The following is a 27,605-nucleotide window of genomic DNA, read 5'->3' on the forward strand; positions in this document are numbered from 1 at the left end:
CTTTTTAAATTACCTATCTAATATCCTTAGCTCATTGGGCCACATTCTGCCCTTTATATTACCTTGGGCCTCAAATCCAAAGTTGACTTTCTTCCAACAGTGCTCATATCGTAGATAATCATAATCATTTTTATCATTTGCTAAAGTCAATAAATAATGCAAGTTTCTACTTCAAGACTATCTACCTTACCATTTCTAATCAGTTACAGAATCATTTTTACTTTAATTCTAATATCTTTCTTTAATTCTAATATCTAATCTTCTAATATCTTTCACCCCTTTGTCTCTTAACAGAATCATAATACTAGCAACTGTGCTCTCCTCTTAGATTTCTGCAATCAACTCTTAAGTGATATTCTTATGGCTAATCATGTCACACTTAAAATTAATTTTACACTCCATAATAACCACTGTTTGACATTTCAGACCTTTGAATTTAACTTGCAGATATTCCCATGTTCTGACACAAGTTTTCCATGACTTCGGAAGTTCTTTCAACTCCAGTGTTTTCCTGTGCCTTCACCCCACCATTGATTCCTTACTCTTCTTTCAGTTAAAAATAATCTCAGAGAGTATGTGCAAATTTGAAACAACATAAGCAAACACTTTATTACAGTATTTTATTCCACAAAAGCATATTTTAAAGACACAATGTTCATTAGACCATATCTTGAGTCTGTAAAGAAAAATTCCATCTTTAAACAAATTTGTCTTCAGTTACAACAAGCTAGGTTAGTGGCTTGTAAATGTAAACTGAAGCGAGTTCCTTCATGGACTACTAACTTAATTTAAAGGGAGGCCTAAGTTTGGATTACCATGGTGAAGAACAGCACTATAGGTAGCAAGAGGCACAGACTCGACTTCCTTGCCATGAAAATCCTTACTGATCCTGTGACACAAGTATTAAGGTAAAACTGACGGAGTCAAAGCCCATCAAAGTGTCTCCCAGCTCTGACAGTGCATCTTTATATGTTTGCAAAAGGATTAACAATCCCTCCAACACCCTTATCTTACAGCTCCACCAACAGCTTTGCGTTCCCTACTTTGCTTCAGACAATGGCATCGATACAAGTTTAATCGACTTATCCACTTACCAAATTGTAGGTGGTTCAGAACCTTCTATTTCTAGGTAATCATATTTTTCTTCCATTTGGAAATCAGTAAATATCAGGGAAATCGTGTCTCCTGGCTCTGCTACAATAGTCCATGTGCAGTCTGCATTGTTATGGTATTCATTAGGAAATCCCGGACTGGATATGATGCCACTGGATCCTCTCATTGTTCCCCCACAAGCATCTTCAGCTGTTAAAATCAATAAGAATGTATTAAAATCTAATTGTTAAGGCAAATCTTACTGAGTAAATTCAATATTTATATATTAAAATAACAATCCAAATATTGTGATACCCAATAAGTCTATGAGAAGTCTTTCTGCTTCATGTATAAATATGAACCACATATTGACAATTTACAAGTACTGTTTGAAATATAAATGAACATAAGTAGAAAAGAAGTACACTTCAAGATTAAAGCTCAGTATAATAAAATGCAGAACTTTTTCATGTTTATATTAAGAAGTCAGTAATGTTAAAAAACTCTGTTTCCTAAAGTTACCAAATGAGAAACATTTAATCATTTCACAAACTCTTGTTGATTGTGGAATGTCTTTACTTTTAATGTCTTCATTCATAAAGATATGATTGAAAAGATAATATAATATAATTTGCCAATGTAATATTTCAAATGCTACTGAACAATGCTGATAGGGACACAATTGAAATTAAGTTATGTATTACATACCCAGAATATTTTAATTAAATTATATACCTCATAAATTCCTAGGAATATAAATCCATAATTCAGTGAACATATTTTACAGTACACATGAATATATGCACGCATATACATATAAATATTCATCTATACACAGATGTACAATATATATAATTTTTCAGCAAAATTTAAACATTGAACTATATTTCTGATTTGTAAATAAAACTTCATAAAGATTCTATACTCACTGGTAGTGTAAAATATGAGAGTGTTTACATGAGCAACTGTGCTAATATGAGATTATAAGAGCAAAAATTGTTTTTATCTAAAGGAATTGAACTTAGAATATTTACCCATCATAACAGTGTTTAGGCAAATCAAGTTAATAGGTTACAAATTTGCTTGTGCAATAAACTACATCATGATTTATGTTGCTGCTTTGACCAACTCAGGGAATTCCTTTAATATAAGTCATTTGAGGAAATGATTGTTTCTATAATACCCAATTATAAGTTGATGAAATGGAGCATCCTCAGAACATCAATGAATATAGAAGAAATATTGTTTTACTTAACTCCATAATGGACAGGGAGTCACATCTTGTTGTTAATGGGAACAACATCATTACTATCTTGTATGAATAAAATTGCATTGGCATTTTCTGCCTTGTTATACTGCATAAATAAATGAGTATTTAGCAGCATAATTTATAACCCAAAGCATAAATACATCTTACAAAAGACATGTTTCCCTTACCTCACAAACACTTGCTACACATTGATACATAGTTTTGTCATTATTTTATAGTGTCTCAAGTTTTTATGTGTTGTTGCTATTTTTAGAGATTATATTAAAATTACATAATATCGTCTTCACATTCTTTCCTCCAAAACTCCTCACACTCCCCTCAAATGAGAAAGAATTAGAGGTCTTGTCTTCTCCTTGTGCCATATTGCTCTACCTTTTCCTTATCAAAACATATATAAAAAATTAGGGAAACATATGCAACAAAAAGTATGGAAAAAAACTCCATGATTTTGAAAGGGGGCACGAATGAAGATATTAGAAGATTTGTGGAAGGGAAGGGGGAAGTGTAATTATAGTATAACCCACCCTCCAAAAACAAAAAAAGGGATTTTTCTTCAGAAACTCTAGATGGGCAGAAAATTGAATGCATATTTGTAAAATAGTTTATATAGAATGTAATACATCAGTCATGTATTTGAAGTATTTACTGCTATTTACTAAACACAAGGAGGAACAAGGAAAAAATGCAGCTGTAATACTGATCAAAAGTCACTACCAGCTTTGATCCCTTAGTTTAATCCATCTTGCAATAAGGTAAGCACAAATGAAATAAGAATGCTGTATCATATTTCTGTAAATAATTAGAGCAGTAGTAACAGTGGCAGTAATAATAGTAGTAGTGTTTTTCCTAATTTCCTGCTTGCTAAAGATAAACTATCTGTGTGCATTACAGTATATTAAATATTGAATCTCTGTATTTTCAAAAGATAAATTTGATATTTATAGCCATGTTGGAAAAATATTATCAAAGCAAATTAAAATAGTCTTGGGAGATTGTTACCAAGGTGGTAATGGCTCAATTTATTCTAACACCATTAGTCATAATTTTTAAAGTAGATTAAAATTTTATGTATGCAATATAATTTTACATGCATAAAAATATGCATGAGCCACAGGTGGGGAAACAAAATATTAAGTATCTCTTCAAAGTCTGTGCTATAGAATGTGGAGAAAATATCAATTCAGCCATTGGAATTAGCTAAAGAAATGAAGACTTTAAAGAAACAGAAAAACAAGACTATTTTTAATTTTGGATTTTTGGCTATTACAATTATCTGAAAAAAACTTTTCTAATTTTTATTAATTAAATTATGAAGTTTTTATTTGATACTACTATTATAATGTAAATCTGTTTTGAAAGAACACTTATTCCAATACTATTGAATGAAGTTTATGTTTGTGAATTATTTTGTTAGGAATAGGCAAATGGATGGAACTAGAAAATATCATCCTCAATGAGGTAACACAATCACAAAGAAAACCACACATGCTATGTGCTCACTGATAAGTGAATATTAGCCCCAAAGCTTGGAATATCCGGGATACAATCTACAGACCAAATGAAGCTCAAGAAGGATGACTAAAGTGTGGATGTGTCAGTCCTTCTTAGAAGGGGGAACAAAAATATTCATAGAGGAGATATAGAGACAAAATTTGGAGCAGAGACTGAAGAAATGGCCATTCAGAGCCTGCCCCACCTGGGGATCCAGCCCACATACATACAGCCACCAAATCCAGACAATATGGCTGATGCCCAGAAGTGCATGCTGGGAGCCTGATACAGCTCTCTTCTGAGAGACTCTGCCAGAGAATGACAAATACAGAGATAGATACTCGCAGCCAACCACTGAATTGAAAGTGGTAAAGGATTGAAGGAGCTGAAGGGGTTTTCAACCCCATAAGAACAACAATACCAACCAACCAGAGCTCCCAGGGGCTAAACCTCCATTCAAAGTGTACACATGGACAGACCCATGGCTCCAACTGCATATATAGCAGGGTATGGCCATGTTGGGCACCAATGGGAGGAGAATTCCTTGGTCCTCCCAAGGCTGGACCCCCCCAGTGCAAGGGAATGTAGGGGCAGGGAGGCATGAAAGGGTGGGTCAATGGGTGGGCAGACACTCTCATTGAAGAAGGGGAATGGGGAATGGGATAGGGCATTTATGGATTAGAAACTGGGAAAAGGGATAACATCGAAAATGTAAATTTAAAAACTCCAACAAAAATGTTTAAAATAATTGAAAATCAAAATTAAAATATAAAATTAAAAAAAGAATATAAATCTCGATATGGCAAGCAGGATGCAAAGCACCTAAAATTAGTTACAATTTAAAAGAAAGGTATTCAATTTATTTCACTATATTTTTCTTGTGTGCTTTTACCTGAAATTAAATTTTTATTTGTTTTTAATCTCTACAACACCCATTTGATACTGAAAATTAGTGAACATTTTTTTTTCTTTTTCATGAGACCACGCAGTTCACTTAAGATAGGGCAAATCCTAGCTTCTCAGAAGCATTGCTATAAAGAAAAAAAAATCACTTCCAAAATCACCAGGAACAGTTGTGTGCAACACACCTTTTCAGATACCAGTTTCATACTGTGTTCTGCCCTGAGATGAGCTTCTTTTGAAATTGCTTAAAGTGGGTAATGGGTTACAGGAAATAGGACCGCTTGTTTCCAAAGAGAAATGAACTGAGGAATGAAGGAGACGCTGCAATTTCAGATCCTAAGCAAACAATTCAGTATCGGACTTAACATTGAGATACAGCTCTGTAAATCTCCTTTGCTAAGCCACAAACTCCCATTAGCAGTCAAGTGTAACTGATGTCTGGGAGTCTTTTCATTTCTCCCTATGATGGACACCTCTGTGGTGTTCTCTTAATTAGATTACCGAGGCATTGGCAATTATATACAGAAAATAGAGGCTGATTTTGTTATAATAGTACTTATAATTAATGACTTAGCTATATGAACCTTTTGTTTAAAGAGAAATCATTCATATAACAAGAAATTACAAAAAAACGACATTACCTACTGGATTGTTAGTTTTATATTCTATAATTTATAATAAACTATTTTACAACTTTTAAAAACCATAACTTTAAAACACTGAAGGCAAATTAAGTTTCACACAGTTTCCATTGTTCAATACTTCTATGAGTTAGGTTAATTTTTAATAACTAGATTATGAGCCATTGAGGTACAGTTGTACACATTCCCCAGACAACCCTCTTAAAGCATGATCCATATTCATCAATCTCTTATTTTCTGCCTATTATAGCCTTGAAAAACTCCTAATGCTAAATATTGGAGATATAAGTATTTAAAATTGGGTTAGTATTTATAACAGCTACCTTTTCCTAGATTGTAGATTCTGCAAAGGTGAAGACAGACTGTCGAATTGTTGTTGTTTTTATTATTGTTGTTGTTATTGTTGTTGTTGTTGTTTTAAGATACTGTCATTTTAATAAGGGTGGAAAATAGCAGGGGAGTCTACTTGTATTTGTTGAGCAAAGTTTGTAATGATTTAAGACATGTAATTATATAAATTGATTACCACAATGTATCCCAGTTTCTGAGCTACCCATGTCACCGAGCTAAGCAAGAATTTCAAAAATCCATAGCTATTTAAAAATATGAACCTAAAAGTGCTTTGATGTTAGATTTATCGTCTCTAAAATTGTGAGCCCTAATGGTGTAAAATTAAAAATGGCACAAACAAAAAAATTAAAATGCTATGAAAACAAATTATAACATAACAACAGTAGCTGCAAATAATGTTCTAAGGAAACAGGGTAGCCTGCTATAACATGAGCATAGTAGTCATATACTGTTGTCACAAAAGACTTTGGCTGGTGATTAGTACGAAAAATAAGCAAGAAAATAAAACTGGCAGTGACCCACAGCTGAAGTATCTGCCGTATCGTCTTCCTGTCTCAGCTTCATATGGGTTTTAATTGGTGCTAGAGTTTGTAGAAGATAGAACTTTGATGATTGGGGATTTTTATTGAAACAGCTTATAAGTAATTCACTCACGGTAGGAAATTGTTTGCTGATGTAGCTGACAAAAAAATCATCCACATTCCTAAAACATTGGTTCAAAAATAGTTAACATGAAGGAAATCCTGTCTTTGGTCTGTCACTATCCATTATCTGAAGATGTGAATTTTCAGATAGTAACAACATTCTAAATGATGAGCCCTGGAGAATCAGAAGAATGTCCTCGTATCAAGAGTCACATGAGAGACATTTACCTCTCTGAGCTGATGAAGGTGTAGATCAGATTGTGGATTTCAATCTCTTCCTTTCTATCTGCTTAAAACATCACATAACAAAGACAATAGAAGAGAAGGAAAACTAAAATGCAGTATTGAAAACAATCAACCCTGTCTTGAAATAAACCATAAGGGGGTCATTCTGGGAAGGTCTCAGGAAGAAAGAAATAGAGCTGAAGATAAAGCCTCTATTTTGAAGAGTACGTATCCAGAGCAGGATGCTGGTAGAAATACGAAGAGCAAAGACCACCTCCATGAAATCTCATGGGATGAGGAGAAGAGTATTAGAAATCGAGTCATAATAGTAAATGCAAGATGGTCCTGACACACAAACAGACATGTATACTTTTACAATGAAGTAAAAGTACAAATTCCTAACAGATCAAGGACCTCAATGTAAAACTTGAAACACCAAAACTGCTAGAAGATTAGGCATCCCCATATATGATACAGGTATAGAAAAGTTCTTTCTGAGTAGGAATTCATTTGCACTAGAATTAAGGCCAAAATTGCCATGTGAGACTTCATAAAACTAGTAAGCTTTTTAAGAGTGATCCTAACAGAGTTCTCAAAAGAAGAAATAAAAATGATGAGGAGATATGTTAAAGATATTCAGCATCCCTAAAAATTATGGAAATGAAAATAAAAACAACCTCGAGACTCCATCTTACCCTAATCAATATGATAAATATCAACAGAATATCCAAAACAAATGAGTGGGGGTTTGGGGAAATGAAAAATTGGTGATGATGAGGATGATGATGATGGTGGTGGTGGTGAGGATAATGACGATGATGACGACGAAGATGACAACAGTGAGGATAATAATAAGCTAAGAAGAAATCTACTATTTGACTCAGGTTTAGCACTCCTGGAATATGCCCAATGGACTTGACACCCTTGTGCAGAGATGCTTCTTCAACCATGTTCATTGTTGTGCTATTCTCAGTAGATAGAAAATCAAAAGGATCTAAATGTTCTTAAACCCAAAAACATACGATGAAAATGTGGTGCATATAGCCTATGAATACTGTACAGCTGTAAAGAAAATGAAATCATGAGTATGCATACAGCATATCATATTGTGTGAGCTACAATTGAGAAGGACAAATGTCACATATTCTCTCACATTTGAGGTTTCTAGCTGCAAATCATCTGATGTCAGTATCTAACCTTGAGTAGATGCAAAATCCAGGGAAGTACAAAGGGGAAATCGGGTGTGTCAGGGTAGATAAAGGGAAAATTAACAGGACAACAGGGTATAAGTGATGTGATTAGGAGAACTGGAAAATGGGAGATTTTCATTAGGGAAATGGAGATAAATACAGAAAAATGAGGAAATAGATTAAAGCACCAATAAGGATAGATCGAAAATTTATAATCTCTAATATTATAATATGTATATGCAAATGTATGTATACAGTATAAAATAAAATTGTATCATTTGGTCTGACAATGCTCCCTTCTATGCTCCATAAAATCTCTACCAATAACTTCAACACCAAACATGAAAAGGCCTCTTTTGAGTTGTTGATCAGAATTCTCCAAGAACTTCCCAAACATTATAGGGTATTGCTGTTGTCCTTGGTTTTCTCTCAGGGGTAGGTTATTTCAGAAGAAGGTAAGTCTTGATGGATAAAGACACCAGGTACTGACACCCAAGATACAGAGGACCTGATATGGATACGATCTAAAAAGTTTCTCAGTGTAGGGTAATGTAGGGGTTGAGGGGGAGGGAAGAGGAGGTGGATGGAGACGGGAATACCCTCATAGCAGCCTTATTTATAATAGTCTGGAGCTGGAAAGAACCCAGATGCCCTTCAACAGAGGAATGGATACAGAAAATGTGGTACATCTACACAATGGAATACTACTCAGCTATCAAAAACAATGACATTATGAAATTCATAGGCAAATGGATGGAACTGGAAAATATCATCCTGAGTGAGGTAACCCAATCACAGAAAAACACACATAGTATGCACTCATTGATAAGTGGTTATTAGCCCAAATGCTCTAATTTTCCTAGATGCACAAAACACATGAAACTCAAGGATGAACAAAATGCGAATGCTTCACTCCTTCTTTAAAAGCGGAACAAGAATTCCCTTGGGAGGGGATAGAGAGGCAAAGTTTAGAACAGAGACTGAAGGAACGCCCATTCAGAGCCTGCCCCACATGTGGCTCATACATATACAGCCACCAAACTAGATAAGATGGATGAAGCAAAGAAGTGCAGGCTGACAGGAACCAGCTGTAGATCTCTCCTGAGAGACACAGCCAGAATATGGCAAGTACATAAGTGAATGCCAGTAGCAAACCACTGAACTGAGAATGGGACCCCCGTTGAAGGAATCAGAGAAAGGACTGAAAGAGCTTGAAGGGGCTTGAGACCCCATATGAAAAACAATGTCAACCAACTAGAGCTTCCAGGGACTAAGCCACTACCCAAAGACTATAAGACCCAAAGACTGACCCTGGGCTCCAACTGCATAGGTAGCAATGAATAGCTTAGTAAGGGCACAAGTGGAAGGGGAAGTTCTTGGTCCTGCCAAGATTGAACTCCCAGTAAACGGGATTGAAGGAGGGAGGGCAGTAATGGGGGGAGGATGGGGAGGGGAACACCCATATAGAAGGGGAGGGGGAGAAGTTAGGGGGACGTCGGCCTGGAAACTGGGAAAGGGAATAGCAATTGAACTGTAAATAAGAAATACACAATTTAATAAAGATTGAGGAAAAAAATGGAAATATATCAAAACTTTGATATATACTGCAAATTTATTTCTGTCAATCAAAAATGTTAAAAAATAAAAAAATAAAAATAAAAATAACGAAGATCACTACTATGTAGCTTTTATAAGGCTAGAAGATGACACGCATGTTCCTGGGAGAGAAAAGTACTCAGCACTCAGACACATCTGTAACCTTGGCAGGCTAGAGTAACCACTGACTGGCAAGGTGTGCCCAGCGGTATTGCAGTGTATGAATGTTATGAATCAACCAACAATGTTTTACTGGAACTTGTTACTGTTGCTATTACTTGTGTTAAACAAAGTTCCTTCTAACTGTAGTGCCTCAGTTCCTCCTTCTAGATTCTTTCTTAATATACTTTTAAGAGTTAATATAAGTCATCATGCCTCTTGTTTTCTTGACAAATTATTTTTCATGTAAAATAATCTTTCTATCCATCTCTATAACAGTATCTTATCACATTTTCCTCAATCAAGCTATAATTATCTAGCAGTGTATTTATGTTATTTTTGTTGTTTTATCATTTAACATTGATGTATCAACACTATGGGGAACCAGAATATTGATGCCTAAGTATTAAAATAATAATGGTTTTATCTTAAGGCTCTAGAACAAAGTTAATATTTGATATATCTCTAAAGAATATATTATTTAAATATTTTTTTGGTTTCTCAACATGCTTATAAAATTTGAATGTCGCCAGAAGTTATACTTAAAAGTAAGTGTGGATGCTTCAGTCCTTCTTAGAAGGGGGAATGAAAATATTCATAGGAGGAAATACAGAGACAAAGTTTGTAGCAGACACTGAAGTAAAGGCCAGTCATAGACTGTCCCATGTGGGGGTGCAGCCCATATACATAGCACCACCAAACAGACAATATTGCTGATGCAAAGAAGTGCATGCTGATAGGAGCCTGATATAGCTGTCTCCTGAGAAGCTCTGCCAGAGCATGACAAATACAGAGGCTCATGCTCACAGCCAACCCTTGAACTGAGAACGGGGTCCACAGTGGAGGAGTTAAAGAAAGGATTGAAGGAGCTGAAATGGTTTGCAACCCCATAAGAACAATACCAAGCAACCAGAGCTCCCAGGAACTAAACCACCATCCAAAGAGACCCATGGCTCCAACTGCATGTGTAGCAGAGGATGGCCTTGTTGGGCACCAATGGAAGGAAAAGCTGTTGGTTCTGCCACGGCTGGACCCCAGTGTAGGGGAATGTCAGGACGGTGAGGCAGGAAGGGGTGAGTGGGCAACACCCTCATAGCAAGGGAAGGGAAGATGGGATGATGAGATCAGGGGTTTATGGATGGGAAACCAGGAAAGGGAAAGGGGATAACACTTGAAACATAAGTAATAAATATTCCAATTAAATAAAAGTGAGTGCCCTAGAACAATAAAATCTAGTATTTTTTATTAGTCACCTGAAACTTCTCTATTGGTTTCTGACTTTTCAAATCATCCTAATTTCATCGTGAAAGTTTATGGACTGCAGTTTTACCAGCAGTTTCTTAGTTACACATTTTTTGTCTTGTGGGTATTACAGGAATCTTATTTTTGTTGGTGCAAAGAGTTTCCTTTGAAGTGTTGACACAATTGACTTGTTACTCCCTCTGGCAAAATTGTCCCAGCAGGGGATGGAGATGGTACTGTCAGCCTCCAACATTTCATTTTTTCTTGCCATCTATACCAGTTAAATGACAGGTTCATTGCTGCTTCTTGTTTCTCATTTTCTGCTACAGAATAGAGTAGTAAGAAGATAATAGAGAGGGAGGAAACAAGTAGGAAATTCTTGTCCATGAGAGGCCCCATGAGAAACACCAAATATTAGGCAACTAACAAAATTTGAAGAATTCTACAGTGCCTGCTTGCTTAAATGTTGGTGTCTCCTCGGTCTGTTTCTGAAATTTGTGTTTTTAAGAATCAGTTTGTTTGGGGAACACTTTTATCCGGGTGAAATCCAGAAGAAATTATATTGCTACATTTGTGTACTAAAAGATGTTATTCCCTGTAATTAAACAAGATAATCAAAATGGCTAAAGATGCAGATTTCTCAAATGTGGATCAAGATACAATGTCTAGAATGTGTTTAAATAGCACCTTATATACTATAATTATGCAAAGTCTTCAGACATTGACTTAAGATGGAAAATGAGTGAGACCATCCAATTCAATGTAGAAATAGCTTTAAGAGAAAAGCAGAATAAAATAAGACAAACACCTTTCTTACTTCACAGGAAAGAAAACTGAGAGAAAGAACAGCTTAAAATTTTTTAAATGTATCAAATTAATAGTGTCAGGCCCAAGGAGTGGGGAAGTCTGGTGGAGTGGGGGGATCGGGGGAAATCCTCTTGGAGATGAGTGTGGGGGGAGAAGTGTGGGTTGTGGAAAAGTCAGAGGGTAGACACCAGAGAGGGATATAATCTGGACTGTAAAAAATATTAAATAAAATTAAAAGAAAAAAATTCAGATGTGCTTAAGTCAAGAACATAAAAATATGTATCAAATTAAAAGAACTTCATTTAAAGAATAACCAAAATCGAAGAGCACACTACAGCTAAGTATTTTAAAAGTGAGAAAGAATCAAGAAAAAGGCACATACCCAATAGGAAAAATGACAAACCCAAAAGAACATACAAAGTAATACATATAACCATGAACGTAGAGAAAATCGAACATCTTTTGTGATTTTTTTCCAAAGTTCCTTCTTACTAGATCAAAACCCACAATGCAGTAACTGCAAGTATTGTTGAAATTCTAGCCAAAGTGCTTCTGTTCTTTTCTTAGAATTATATATTACATTTCAAATGTGTTCCATTGGTAGATTATAGTAAAACCAGTGACTTAAGAACCTTCAATATTTCTTTTGATTTCTTCTATTATTGTAAATTTTGTGTTGGTAAATGGATACTAATGAAGATAAATTAAATCTTCATTCTTTTACTCAATAATTGACATATGATATTTAAAGCAGTACATGAGTAAAATACTCTTACTAATATTTTTAAATGAATTGAGAAAACACCCATCTAAAATTATAACATAGGCTGAAGTCCGTCTGTGAAACAGTTGCCTTGAAGTGAGGACCTGTGCTTTACTCCAGCACAATCATGTGAGAAGCCCGATATCCAGATATCTAGCTTGGGTTTGCAATCTCATTCCTGCAGGGTAGAGACAAGTGTACACTTGGGCTTCCCGGGCTATTGTATAGGAGCGCTCTAAACCAATAAGAGGACTTGCCTGAGAGCCTCAGCACAGTAAGCAGATAATGACTTAGAATCCAAACCACAACTCTCATCTGCTTTCCACATGCACACACACACATGTACCTGTCCAGGTGCCTTTACCTTCACAGACATGCATGTCCACATAAAGAGACAACATTTATAAACCAGAATATATTTAAGATACACCCTACAAAGTGAGTTTAAGACAATAAGCCTATAGTGGATTCATTTGTTTGTAGTAAAGCTTCAAAATAAAGCAGAAACTATTTCATATGCTTAAGAATATTTAAATGCTAAGATTAAAAGATGGCAGTGTTATCAGTTTTCAGGAAGATGCCTATATCAACCTATTCAATGCCTAGGAACATCACGTAAAGGCAGTGTAGGGGAGTAAGAAGCAGAGGTGTGAAGCACAAAGATACCTCCTGCTATCTAATACCTACTGCAACCACGAATCACTGCCAAATACGGACAACTGTAAGAGTAGAACTTACAACATTTAACTCTGTGTGAGTGAAGAAACAATGAGTCCCCTACTATCCCTGAGAATGTCTAATGGAAATTAATACTTTCTGAGTATGTCATCATTTTAATCAGTGAGATAGCCACAAGTATGTCTAGGACCGCCTACCAGTGAATATGTTAACCACTTGAATGAATTTGCATGGGCCAGAAAGGAAGACTTACTAGGAAAAGGAAGGGTTTCTGTGAGAGAGGAAGAGGGATGGAAGAAGTTACTGGGTATAAAAGAACCTAAAATTCAATATATATATTTTTAAACTGTTAAATAAAGGATATGGAATTGTGCACAAAGAGACATAAAAACAATGCAGTCTTGAAAGCTCGGCATTGTGAACAGTGGCAAGATTATAGAGCCACCACGACAATGAACCTTCTTTCCCTCACCTCCACCTTTGCACAGTAGAGATTCATACCAAAACTTTCTGTATCCAAAACACATTTATCAAAAGCTGTAGCTGATCAGTGGCCCAGTTTTAAACTTTGGTTTGCCTGTGGTTCATGCAGGATGCTGCCACCCGGAATTTATCTGGGTCACCTTTTTGGATAGCATGTGCACAGGGAATGCAAACTTATCTTTATGGAGCCCAGAGCCAATTATACTAAGAAAGGAAACCCAAAGTCAAATGTAAATGGGTTCTGGAGAACCAGCCCTTGTGTATAATGTTTCCTGTTGGCATGATGAATGAAACTTTGGCTGTGCGGTCATGTTAAAAATGAACAGGGATAAAGAACACCCACAATTACATTTGGATTTTCAGAAGCAGCAATGCTGAAGTTTTTCTAAATGGTTAATTTTAGCATTCATCCAAATGTCAGTGAGCCAGTTAGTGAGGTGAAACTACACTTTAAATGATGTCCAAAGGCTTTTTTTATACAGTGTTAACATTTGCATAAAACCAGCCATTCTGTGCCTTATGTTTCCAAATCAATTTAGCTTTGTGTGCTAATATTTTACTAGAGCCCTGCAGATAAAGAGGCATGCAGGTCAGCCATGTGTGCCGCTTAATCCCCAAAGGAAGTCTTCACACTAACGGGCAAAAGATTGACACCAGACAAGATTAGCAAAAGAATTAGTTATGCACAATCGACTGTGTTAAATATTGCGAAGGGTGTGTGCATCTGCTAGTCTTGTACTTCAAGAAAAGCCTGTCTGGATGGAGTGTTAATACCTCTAGCATTTTACTGTGTGCATCTGAGTGTACTATTTTTTAATGTGATAGATTTATTAGATGTAACTAACATTGGCACAGTGCATGCTAGTAATAAGGCGAGCATGTAAGCATACAATGATCCTTGCTATTTAATCTCAGATTTAAAGAGAAAAACATGACAGTTAAGCCTCGGTCTCAATCTCGCAATATGTAGTTAAGTAGGTTTATAGTCTAACCTTGAAAATGATAGGTGGTACTGAAAAACCAAACCAAGCAAATGACAAGCAAAAACACTCATGTAGTAAATATTTTCTTTAAAATATTTATTATCTAAAATTGCTGATTTAAAAAAATAGCATAGATTTACTACTCAAGCTTATAGCTTCAGGCCAGGGAGAATTGCAGAAGGGACATCAAGGCCAGACCAATGTAGGCTGCATGGTGAGTGCTAGGCTTACTGTGGGTAGAGAAGACACGCTCTTCAGTAGCGTAGATTTTTATTATTATTATTATTATTATTATTATTATTATTAGTTTTAGCCAAAACTTTACAAAACTGTAGAGATAATTAAAGCTCTAGTTTGGAGGAAAAGGTGAAATTATTCAAAGTTTTAAAGAGCATTCTGACAAATACAGAGGAAGATACTTGCAGCCAACCACTGGACTGAGAACGGGGTCACCAGTGGAGTTAAAGGACTGAAGGAGCTGAAGGGGATTGCAAAACAACAATATCAACGAACCAGCCACCCCAGAGCTTCCAGGGAATATACTACCAACCAAAGAGTACACATAGAGCTACCAGTGGCTCCAGCAACATATGTAGCAGAGGATGGCCTTGTTGGGCGTCAAGGGGAGGAGAGGCCCTTGGTCCCGTGAAGACTCAATGCCCCAGTGAAGGCTCAATGCCCCAGTGTAGGGGAATGTCAAGGCAGGGTGGTGAGAGGGAGTAGGTGACAGGGTGAGGGAGCACTTTTATAGAAGCAGGGGGAGGGAAATGGGACAAGGAGTCTCTGAGGGGAAACCAGGGAAGGGAATAACATTTGAACTATAAATACATAAATTATCCAATTTCATAAAAACGCCACAATTACAGCCAGACTTTACATAGAGAGAAAGTCTAAATTGGAGATCTCCATTTGTTTGCTCAGGGAGCCCAGCAAATGAAGGGAGGAAAGATTGTAGGAGCCAAAGGGGACTGAGGATTTCAGGGGTACACCACCAGCTGAATCAACCAAGCAAGGCTCAGATGGGCTTAAAGAGACTGAAGCAGCAAGCCCAGAGTTTGCATGAGTGTAGATCGTGTCAGGTCCTCTGTGTGCATCTCAGAGCTGATAGCTTGGTGTTTCTGTGGGTGTCTCTGACTCCTTTCCTTGATCTTGGGAATATTTTTCTCTTATTGGGATGCCTTGTCTTATGGTAACTTATGTCATATTTCACTCATATCTTCTGGAAACTTTCTCTTTTATAAAGGGAAATGGAAAGAGACAATGGATCTGGGGAGAGAGGAGGTGTTGGGAGCTGTAAGAGAAGGAGAGAGGGAAACGTGTGATCAGGATATTATATAGGAGAAGAATTCATTTTCATTTTTTAAAAGAGGGTAAAATAAAGAAAAAAAGAAGTATAAGAAGTCACTGTCGTTATTACCTTTTCATATACCCCTAATGTCATCTGATATTTCAAATTTGAATCTGGTTATTTGATAATTTGTGCTACTATTAAAACATAATAAATGAACAAGTAATAAAAATATACGAAGAGAAACTAGTCGTTTTGTGCTTAGAACATCTCTTTCCCTTCTTAGATCCATGAGGAAGCAAATCATTCCAACAGAGATACTTATGCCAATTATGTGATTTCCTTCTTGAGACATCATTTCCTTCTCCACTTGAAATCTACAGGCACCAAACTAATTGCAGCATCCACTGGTTCTAGAAGCTTCATTGATTGAGTATATGCCAGTGTTAGACATTGTATTTTCACTTTGTAATTATAGTCTTACCCACATGCTATTTCACAATTTACAGATTTCTGCTATACCACAGGAAATTCTTTTTATAAAAAAAAATCAAGATCCAGCTAAACTGTGTAACAATGCGTGATTTCCAATGCATTGTCTTACTCCAAAGACATCATCCATAGAGTCCCACGAATGTCTTTACTTTATCTGACATATGGTAATCAAGCCTAAACATGCAATTATAGTTGATAACCAGCTGTAGCAATTAAGGTTTCTGATGACATAATGATGCGACAACCTTCAGGTATTCCAGTCTAATCACACAAGTCCTCAAAAATGGAGGAAAGAAGGAAGAGATAGGGAGACAGAGGCAGAAAGATGCAACACTTTTTGCTAGGAAGATAAAAGAAAGGGGTGAAACCCTAAGAGACTGCAAGCAGCCTCTGGATTCCAGAAAAGGAAAGGGTAGAGTTTATTTACAACAGAACCCAGAAGGACTCCAGTCCTCTCAGCATCAAAACCACAGTGCACTGAGAACTGCACTAGTAGAGCACCTGCGCTACAAGCCATAAGGTACACTTTGCTGTTTTAAAACACTATGTCTGTGGTCACTTATAAAAGTGGCAATGTAAAGTTAATGAAAAAAGATTTTAGCAACAATTACTAATATCTGAGTAACTTTTAAATCTCAACATTGCTAACCAGTAGGGAGATCCGTCATGTCCCTTAGAGTTCATTGGTTCATAGCCCACACATAGACTTCTCGACCATCACTATAATTATTGAGGCAGATTGAGCCCTACTTAGTGAAGTTTCATGTTACTTATATAGGAAATACAAATGTATAGTTGAAGAATAATCACAAGTTTATAATTAGTAGTATTTATAGGTAGTAGCAAGTTTTATTTCTATGTAATATTATGTAAAAAGATCTTTAAGCATGTAGCTTCTTTATTAAATAAGCTTAATAAAATATTTACCATCAGATCAACATAGGCATAGATGACAGTTGTGTATTTTTATTTTATATTTTATGATAATGATTATTGTAATGATTGTATTAATAATATTTAATATCAAATTAATAAATATTCTGACAATTTGCTTGTGGGACAAACCTGGTCTTTGGCTGTTTATTATGAATAAAGCATTATTGGAATTTGGCCATATCTACTTATTATATGTTGTCTCTTGCTGTCTTTGAACTATGACTTGAAAAGTTTACAGATTTTACCTACTTTAAGTTTTACAAATATACAGTAGTTAACACCTGGATCTTTATCAAAATTTATCTGTCACTGAGTAAACTACAAAAAACAAATTGAACTTTATATATAGCTTTTAAGATACTAAAGTGAGGTGGTTCTCAGTGTTTCTACATATATATTCCTAAATGAATTATAAGTATAAATTAACTGTAAGGCATAGTATCGTGATTCGTTTCCTCCTCGTTTTTCTGCCTACTCTCCAGAATAAAAGCTCCAATCCTGTGGTTCTTATCCCAAGTAAAAAGCATTTAGATGTAGTGCTGTGCTCTCTGGGTGGCTAGGAAAGGCTTTAGCCTGGATTATGCTGAAACTTTCACTCCCTGCTTTACTGGATAGAAACTTGACCTGGCTTGCCTAGAATCCCAATCTGCCTCTTACACCAAATCCATTTTGATAAGAATGTACAAAAGCATCTCCATACTTAAATGTACCCACATCACCTTACTCTTTTGAGAGTCTGCCTTGTGAGCAATTTCACCGCCTTTTCATGGAGGCAACAGTCTAGGCTGGACAGTCTATTCGTGTGTAACAAACATGTCAGAAACTCACCCTTGAGGAAAAATACGAAGTAAAACTGGATTAGCATTAACACCTCTCTTTCTTTTCTGTGCTTCTGTAACAATATGAAGTGGCCCTTATTTTCCTACATAGGCATGTGTTAGTTTCCTATTTACATTCATAGTATAAAAATGAAATTTGTAAACTGAAACAAATTTGTAAAAACATAATAGTAAGTAATGCAATAATGGGTAAGGCTGATGTATAAACGCATCCTCCCACGTCATCTTTCATTTGTCAAGTTGGGATTCACATATGAGAATCATCACAAAGCAAGAAAAGTATTCACTTTAAATTCTTTATAGAATAAGACACACAGGAACAAATATTTCTTTTATTACTATAAGAATGATTTATTCTTAGAACTCACTGTAGAGTAACAAAAATATTTATAATAATTTTCAAGACCATTCCTTATCACATCCTTCAGGTATTTGTTGAATAAAGCAACCAGACTGGTTTCACCATGGTGATCATGGTAATTAATTCTCTCCTGAGAATCTTTTATTTCTCCATTAATGCCACTTTACCTTCAATGGGATGTTTAATAAAAGAGAGATTAAGTCTCAGAAGTCAATGGAAGACAATAGACTTCAAACGTGTCTTGTAACACATAGCCAGCAGTGACCAGCAAGGGTGATATCCATTACCATTGTTGAGGAGTTTAATGAGCCCACCTGCTTGAACAGCGACCATGTCCCATCAGGACATTGTCTTATTTGCCATCTCTTGTTTCTCTTTGCACCTTTACACTCCCGTGCTATTTCTCCTTTCTCACCCCTGGAGATAGCAGATACCTCTGTTAGAACTGTTTTCATGGCAGTTATTTTATGACTCTACAATAATTTACATTTCTAAAATACACATTTTATAATACTGTTATCTTTAAAGGTGTTTGGTAGATAGGTCAAAACTGTTTTCTCCCTATAGTTCAGACGTTTCTTACTTTCCTATAACTTCTAACTTTATCATCTACTCATGCATGAGTCATACTTAGTGTCTAATCCTCAGGGATCATCAGACAGGAAGAGACCACAGATGACATGAGCAACAGATAGTGGAAGGGTGTGGCAAAATATTTACTTGACAGGGCACATCTGCTGCACACATGGATTGATAGCAGCTCTGACAGCATGCACAAAAACTATACAAGATCAAACCTGCAGAATCTTAGCATAAAGCCAGGAAGCAGTCATGAAGTCCCTCACCTAGCAGCAGAACTATTGTCCATTGATGGCTTCTGGGATAGGAAGAGTCAGGGTATGAGGCTCCTAAGGGACTACCCATGTTCTAGTAGATGTTTTGTGCTCACACACATACTGGCATCACAGAGTGAATGCAATGTGTTTGAAAGAAAGATCACATAGGACTAGAGAGATGGTTCAGCAATTAAAAGCACTTGGCTACTCTTTGAATGTGCCTAGGTTTCATACCCAAAGATCCTCACAGTGATTGAGAACCATCTGTAACCTCCAGTTTCAGAAAAGACAATTCTCTCTTCTGGCCTCTGAGGGCACCAAGCATACATGCAATATATACATGCACATTCACGAAAGATACTTAATCACATAAAGTAAAATTAAAGACACATAAAAGAATTTTAAAAGAGAAGTTGAATTCACAGGTAATGTGGCAGGGGTGGAACAGATAGAAGAATTAATTGTTTCATGAATCCTATCATTTGGAGGGGAAAATGAATGCTTGGTCTCACACCTAAGTGAGGAAATAGGGGTTGATCTAATTAAACCACATATAAATGTATAAAGTTTTTTAAAAAATAATATTAAACACTTATTTCTGTAGAAATAATATTTATTTGGTTTGATTTTAGTATTTTTGCCTTTTATTGTTTGCTTGTTTGTGATTTCTTTTCATGGTGATGATAAGTATTGAATTAAGTGACTCACATGTCATAAGCAAGAGCTCTAATACTGTACCCCAAATTTCTTTGAAATTATTGAAATATGTCATTGAAATGATTAACATATATTGTTCAAGTAAAGAGTTTGGATTTGTGATAAAATGAGTATCATAAAGATAAATTTAGCATCAAATGTCTTTAATTGATCATATTTTATAAAAGAATTTTACATAAAAGAATTGAGCAGAGGTTGGGAGGGAAGGCACACAGAGAAAGAGGGAAAGAGCAAGTCAGAGAGGAGACCAGGACTCTATGGCACTTGAAGACCCACCAAAACGTGAAATTATGCTAGGTCTTATAAAAATCCTTTAAGCTAAATTAAAAAAAGAAATCTGTTTTGCCATGAAGATGGAGACATTAAACATTAGTTTGGCAAGAAAGTTTGGAGCCCTCACCTCCCTTGAAACCACATTCCTCAAGACTCAGATTCAGAAGAGGGAGTGGGAAGATTCACAATCCAGAGATGATGTATGCTTCTGAGAAAATGGTGTCTTCTAGACAGAATGGGTACACATGAACTCACAAAGACTGTGGCAGAAGTCACAAGACCTACATAGGTTCAAGTCAGAAGGGATCCTAACTTCAAGGGGGAAAATAGACACAGGAATTTATTTCTAAGAAATGATTTGCAATGAAAACTTTTTGAAAAAGGGAAAGTTGCTTATTGACAATCAAGTCTCCCTGGGTATGTTAATTGTATTTAGGGTTAGGCCCTATGCATAGAAGTAGTTGGCCAGTACACACACACACACACACACACACACACACACACACACACACACACACAAGAGGAGGAGAGAAGAGGGGGGAGGAAAAGAAATCTAAATGATATTTTTGTTTTATCCTAGTTTTGGCATTCTTAGTCTTAGGTTTTCAACTGTTTTTATATTCTTTTTTATAGTGTTATGTGTTTTATTAATTAATTAATTAATTTTGGTTTTGTTTAAGATCAAAATTTGAGTTGGAAGAGAGGATATCTGGAAGTAGTCATATAAGGTAAAAAGCATAATCAAAATATATTGTATAACATGTTTTTCAATGATAAAATAGAAAAATAGCCATTTCACTATAGGAGAAAACATGTACAAGATGAGAATTTGATACAGAAAAAGAAAAATCGAATAAAATAATGATAGCAATTATTTGGTTCAACTTAAACAATATAGGAAATATTTAGAAACTGGAGATGTTCGAATGACTAAAAGAGGTGGCTTGTTAATCAGCATTTTAAGATTAGTTCAGAGAGCCCCTGGGCAGCACCCCACGAGCGAACCTGAGCCTCGGGGCCACAGGTAAGACCAAAATTTCTGCTGCACGAAAGCTGCCTGGTGAGCTTGGGACACACGGAAGCAGAATTTCTCTAGGACCGGGCACGTTCTGTGTTTAGCGGAAGTCCCACACCCGCGGATCCTGGCCCGCAGCAGCTCTCTGCTCCCAGACACGGTGAGAGAGAGACCCAACCGCCTGGTCAGGTGGGCACTCCTGAGGCTGCAGAGCGGAAGAGACCACCAACACTGCTCACCCCTGCCCACATCCCTGGCCCAAGAGGAAACTGTATAAGGCCTCTGGGCTCCCATGGGGGAGGGCCCAGGAGCGGCAGGACCCCTGCGCCTGAGACACCGCCGGAACCTGAAAGAAACAGACCGGATAAACAGTTCTCTGCACCCAAATCCCGTGGGAGGGAGAGCTAAACCTTCAGAGAGGCAGACAAGCCTGGGAAACCAGAAGAGACTGCTCCCTGCACACACATCTCAGACGCCAGAGGAAAAAGCCAAAGACCATCTGGAACCCTGGTGCACTGAAGCTCCCGGAAGGGGCGGCACAGGTTCCTGGTTGCTGCCGCTGCAGAGAGCCCCTGGGCAGCACCCCACGAGTGAACCTGAGCCTCGGGACCACAGGTAAGACCAAAATTTCTGCTGCACGAAAGCTGCCTGGTGAACTCAAGACACAGGCCCACAGGAACAGCTGAAGACCTGTAGAGAGGAAAAACTACACGCCCGAAAGCAGAACACTCTGTCCCCATAACTGACTGAAAGAGAGGAAAACAGGTCTACAGCACTCCTGACACACAGGCTTATAGGACAGTCTAGCCACTGTCAGAAATAGCAGAACAAAGTAACACTAGAGATAATCTGATGGCGAGAGGCAAGCACAGGAACCCAAGCAACAGAAACCAAGACTACATGGCATCATCGGAGCCCAATTCTCCCACCAAAGCAAACACGGAATATCCAAACACACCAGAAAAGCAAGATCTAGTTTCAAAATCATATTTGATCATGATGCTGGAGGACTTCAAGAAAGACATGAACACACTTAGGGAAGCACAGGAAAACATTAATAAACAAGTAGAAGCCTACAGAGAGGAATCGCAAAAATCCCTGAAAGAATTCCAGGAAAACACAAACAAACAGTTGAAGGAATTAAAAATGGAAATAGAAGCAATCAAGAAAGAACACATGGAAACAACCCTGGATATAGAAAACCAAAAGAAGAGACAAGGAGCTGTAGATACAAGCTTCACCAACAGAATACAAGAGATGGAAGAGAGAATCTCAGGAGCAGAAGATTCCATAGAAATCATTGACTCAACTGTCAAAGATAATGTAAAGCGGAAAAAGCTACTGGTCCAAAACATACAGGAAATCCAGGACTCAATGAGAAGATCAAACCTAAGGATAATAGGTATAGAAGAGAGTGAAGACTCCCAGCTCAAAGGACCAGTAAATATCTTCAACAAAATCATAGAAGAAAACTTCCCTAACCTAAAAAAAGAGATACCCATAGACATACAAGAAGCCTACAGAACTCCAAATAGATTGGACCAGAAAAGAAACACCTCCCGTCACATAATTGTCAAAACACCAAACGCACAAAATAAAGAAAGAATATTAAAAGCAGTAAGGGAAAAAGGTCAAGTAACATATAAAGGGAGACCTATCAGAATCACACCAGACTTCTCGCCAGAAACTATGAAGGCCAGAAGATCCTGGACTGATGTTATACAGACCCTAAGAGAACACAAATGCCAGCCCAGGTTACTGTATCCAGCAAAACTCTCCATTAACATTGATGGAGAAACCAAGATATTCCATGACAAAACCAAATTTACACAATATCTTTCTACAAATCCAGCACTACAAAGGATAATAAATGGTAAAGCCCAACATAAGGAGGCAAGCTATACCCTAGAAGAAGCAAGAAACTAATCGTCTTGGCAACAAAACAAAGAGAATGAAAGCACACAAACATAACCTCACATCCAAATATGAATATAAAGGGAAACAATAATCACTATTCCTTAATATCTCTCAATATCAATGGCCTCAACTCCCCAATAAAAAGACATAGATTAACAAACTGGATACGCAACGAGGACCCTGCATTCTGCTGCCTACAGGAAACACACCTCAGAGACAAAGACAGAGACTACCTCAGAGTGAAAGGCTGGAAAAAAACTTTCCAAGCAAATGGTCAGAAGAAGCAAGCTGGAGTAGCCATTCTAATATCAAATAAAATCAATTTCCAACTAAAAGTCATCAAAGAAGATAAGGAAGGACACTTCATATTCATCAAAGGAAAAATCCACCAAGATGAACTCTCAATCCTAAATATCTATGCCTCAAATACAAGGGCACCTACATACGTAAAAGAAACCTTACTAAAGCTCAAAACACACATTGCACCTCACACAATAATAGTGGGAGATTTCAACACCCCACTCTCATCAATGGACAGATCATGGAAACAGAAATTAAACAGTGATGTCGACAGACTAAGAGAAGTCATGAGCCAAATGGACTTAACGGATATTTATAGAACATTCTATCCTAAAGCAAAAGGATATACCTTCTTCTCAGCTCCTCATGGTACTTTCTCCAAAATTGACCATATAATTGGTCAAAAAACGGGCCTCAACAGGTACAGAAAGATAGAAATAATCCCATGCGTGCTATCGGACCACCACGGCCTAAAACTGGTCTTCAATAACAATAAGGGAAGAATGCCCACATATACGTGGAAATTGAACAATGCTCTACTCAATGATAACCTGGTCAAGGAAGAAATAAAGAAAGAAATTAAAAACTTTTTAGAATTTAATGAAAATGAAGATACAACATACTCAAACTTATGGGACACAATGAAAGCTGTGCTAAGAGGAAAACTCATAGCGCTGAGTGCCTGCAGAAAGAAACAGGAAAGAGCATATGTCAGCAGCTTGACAGCACACCTAAAAGCTCTAGAACAAAAAGAAGCAAATACACCCAGGAGGAGTAGAAGGCAGGAAATAATCAAACTCAGAGCTGAAATCAACCAAGTAGAAACAAAAAGGACCATAGAAAGAATCAACAGAACCAAAAGTTGGTTCTTTGAGAAAATCAACAAGATAGATAAACCCTTAGCCAGACTAACGAGAGGACACAGAGAGTGCGTCCAAATTAACAAAATCAGAAATGAAAAGGGAGACATAACTACAGATTCAGAGGAAATTCAAAAAATCATCAGATCTTACTATAAAAACCTATATTCAACAAAATTTGAAAATCTTCAGGAAATGGACACTTTCCTAGACAGATACCAGGTATCGAAGTTAAATCAGGAACAGATAAACCAGTTAAACAACCCCATAACTCCTAAGGAAATAGAAGCAGTCATTAAAGGTCTCCCAACCAAAAAGAGCCCAGGTCCAGACGGGTTTAGTGCAGAATTCTATCAAACCTTCATAGAAGACCTCATACCAATATTATCCAAACTATTCCACAAAATTGAAACAGATGGAGCACTACCGAATTCCTTCTACGAAGCCACAATTACACTTATACCTAAACCACACAAAGACACAACAAAGAAAGAGAACTTCAGACCAATTTCCCTTATGAATATCGACGCAAAAATACTCAATAAAATTCTGGCAAACCGAATTCAAGAGCACATCAAAACAATCATCCACCATGATCAAGTAGGCTTCATCCCAGGCATGCAGGGATGGTTTAATATACGGAAAACCATCAACGTGATCCATTATATAAACAAACTGAAAGAACAGAACCACATGATCATTTCATTAGAGGCTGAGAAAGCATTTGACAAAATTCAACACCCCTTCATGATAAAAGTCCTGGAAAGAATAGGAACTCAAGGCCCATACCTAAACATAGTAAAAGCCATATACAGCAAACCAGTTGCTAACATTAAACTAAATGGAGAGAAACTTGAAGCAATCCCACTAAAATCAGGGACTAGACAAGGCTGCCCACTCTCTCCCTACTTATTCAATATAGTTCTTGAAGTTCTAGCCAGAGCAATCAGACAACAAAAGGAGATCAAGGGGATACAGATCGGAAAAGAAGAGGTCAAAATATCATTATTTGCAGATGACATGATAGTATATTTAAGTGATCCCAAAAGTTCCACCAGAGAACTACTAAAGCTGATAAACAACTTCAGCAAAGTGGCTGGGTATAAAATTAACTCAAATAAATCAGTTGCCTTCCTCTATACAAAAGAGAAACAAGCCGAGAAAGAAATTAGGGAAACGACACCCTTCATAATAGACCCAAATAATATAAAGTACCTCGGTGTGACTTTAACCAAGCAAGTAAAAGATCTGTACAATAAGAACTTCAAGACACTGAGGAAAGAAATTGAAGAAGACCTCAGAAGATGGAAAGATCTCCCATGCTCATGGATTGGCAGGATTAATATAGTAAAAATGGCCATTTTACCAAAAGCAATCTACAGATTCAATGCAATCCCCATCAAAATACCAATCCAATTCTTCAAAGAGTTAGACAGAACAATTTGCAAATTCATCTGGAATAACAAAAAACCCAGGATAGCTAAAGCTATCCTCAACAATAAAAGGACTTCAGGGGGAATCACTATCCCTGAACTCAAGCAGTATTACAGAGCAATAGTGATAAAAACTGCATGGTATTGGTACAGAGACAGACAGATAGACCAATGGAATAGAATTGAAGACCCAGAAATGAACCCACACACATATGGTCACTTGATTTTTGACAAAGGAGCCAAAACCATCCAATGGAAAAAAGATAGCATTTTCAGCAAATGGTGCTGGTTCAACTGGAGGGCAACATGTAGAAGAATGCAGATCGATCCATGCTTATCACCCTGTACAAAGCTTAAGTCCAAGTGGATCAAGGACCTCCACATCAAACCAGACACACTCAAACTAATAGAAGAAAACCTAGGGAAGCATCTGGAACACATGGGCACTGGAAAAAATTTCCTGAACAAAACACCAATGGCTTATGCTCTAAGATCAAGAATCGACAAATGGGATCTCATAAAACTGCAAAGCTTCTGTAAGGCAAAGGACACTGTGGTTAGGACAAAACGGCAACCAACAGATTGGGAAAAGATCTTTACCAATCCTACAACAGATAGAGTCCTTATATCCAAAATATACAAAGAACTCAAGAAGTTAGACCGCAGGGAAACAAATAACCCTATTAAAAAATGGGGTTCAGAGCTAAACAAAGAATTCACAGTTGAGGAATGCCGAATGGCTGAGAAACACCTAAAGAAATGTTCAACATCTTTAGTCATAAGGGAAATGCAAATCAAAACAACCCTGAGATTTCACCTCACACCAGTGCGATTGGCTAAGATCAAAAACTCAGGTGACAGCAGACGCTGGCGAGGATGTGGAGAAAGAGGAACACTCCTCCATTGTTGGTGGGGTTGCAGACTGGTAAAACCATTCTGGAAATCAGTCTGGAGGTTCCTCAGAAAATTGGACATTGAACTGCCTGAGGACCCAGCTATACCTCTCTTGGGCATATACCCAAAAGATGCCTCAACATATAAAAGAGACACGTGCTCCACTATGTTCATCGCAGCCTTATTTATAATAGCCAGAAAATGGAAAGAACCCAGATGCCCTTCAACAGAGGAGTGGATACAGAAAATGTGGTACATCTACACAATGGAATATTACTCAGCTATCAAAAACAACGAGTTTATGAAATTCGTAGGCAAATGGTTGGAACTGGAAAATATCATCCTGAGTGAGCTAACCCAATCACAGAAAGACATACATGGTATGCACTCATTGATAAGTGGCTATTAGCCCAAATGCTTGAATTACCCTAGATCCCTAGAACAAACGAAACTCAAGACGGATGATCAAAATGTGAATGCTTCACTCCTTCTTTAAATGAGGAAAAAGAATACCCTTGGCAGGGAAGGGAGAGGCAAAGATTAAAACAGAGACTGAAGGAACACCCATTCAGAGCCTGCCCCACATGTGGCCCATACATATACAGCCACCCAATTAGACAAGATGGATGAAGCAAAGAAGTGCAGACCGACAGGAGCCGGATGTAGATCGCTCCTGAGAGACACAGCCAGAATACAGCAAATACAGAGGCGAATGCCAGCAGCAAACCACTGAACTGAGAATAGGTCCCCTATTGAAGGAATCAGAGAAAGAACTGGAAAAGCTTGAAGGGGCTCGAGACCCCAAAAGTACAACAATGCCAAGCAACCAGAGCTTCCAGGGACTAAGCCACTACCCAAAGACTATACATGGACTGACCCTGGACTCTGACCCCATAGGTAGCAATGAATATCCTAGTAAGAGC

General features: G+C 37.2%; 1 protein-coding gene across 1 annotated transcript in view; it reads right to left on the bottom strand.

Moving 5' to 3' along the window:
- The window catches only part of Csmd3 (CUB and Sushi multiple domains 3), a 1,310,498-nt gene that overhangs the window by 959,223 nt on the left and 323,670 nt on the right, over positions 1-27,605 (bottom strand). The window contains exon 5 of the mRNA XM_087559497.1: positions 1,095-1,302. Coding sequence (XP_087415623.1) covers positions 1,095-1,302 — 208 coding nt within the window. The remainder of the gene's footprint in view (positions 1-1,094; positions 1,303-27,605) is intronic.

This window comes from Rattus norvegicus, chromosome 7 (genome assembly GCF_021556685.1).
Source record: "Rattus norvegicus strain SHRSP/BbbUtx chromosome 7, alternate assembly SHRSP_T2T, whole genome shotgun sequence".
In the NCBI taxonomy this organism is placed as follows: domain Eukaryota; kingdom Metazoa; phylum Chordata; class Mammalia; order Rodentia; family Muridae; genus Rattus; species Rattus norvegicus.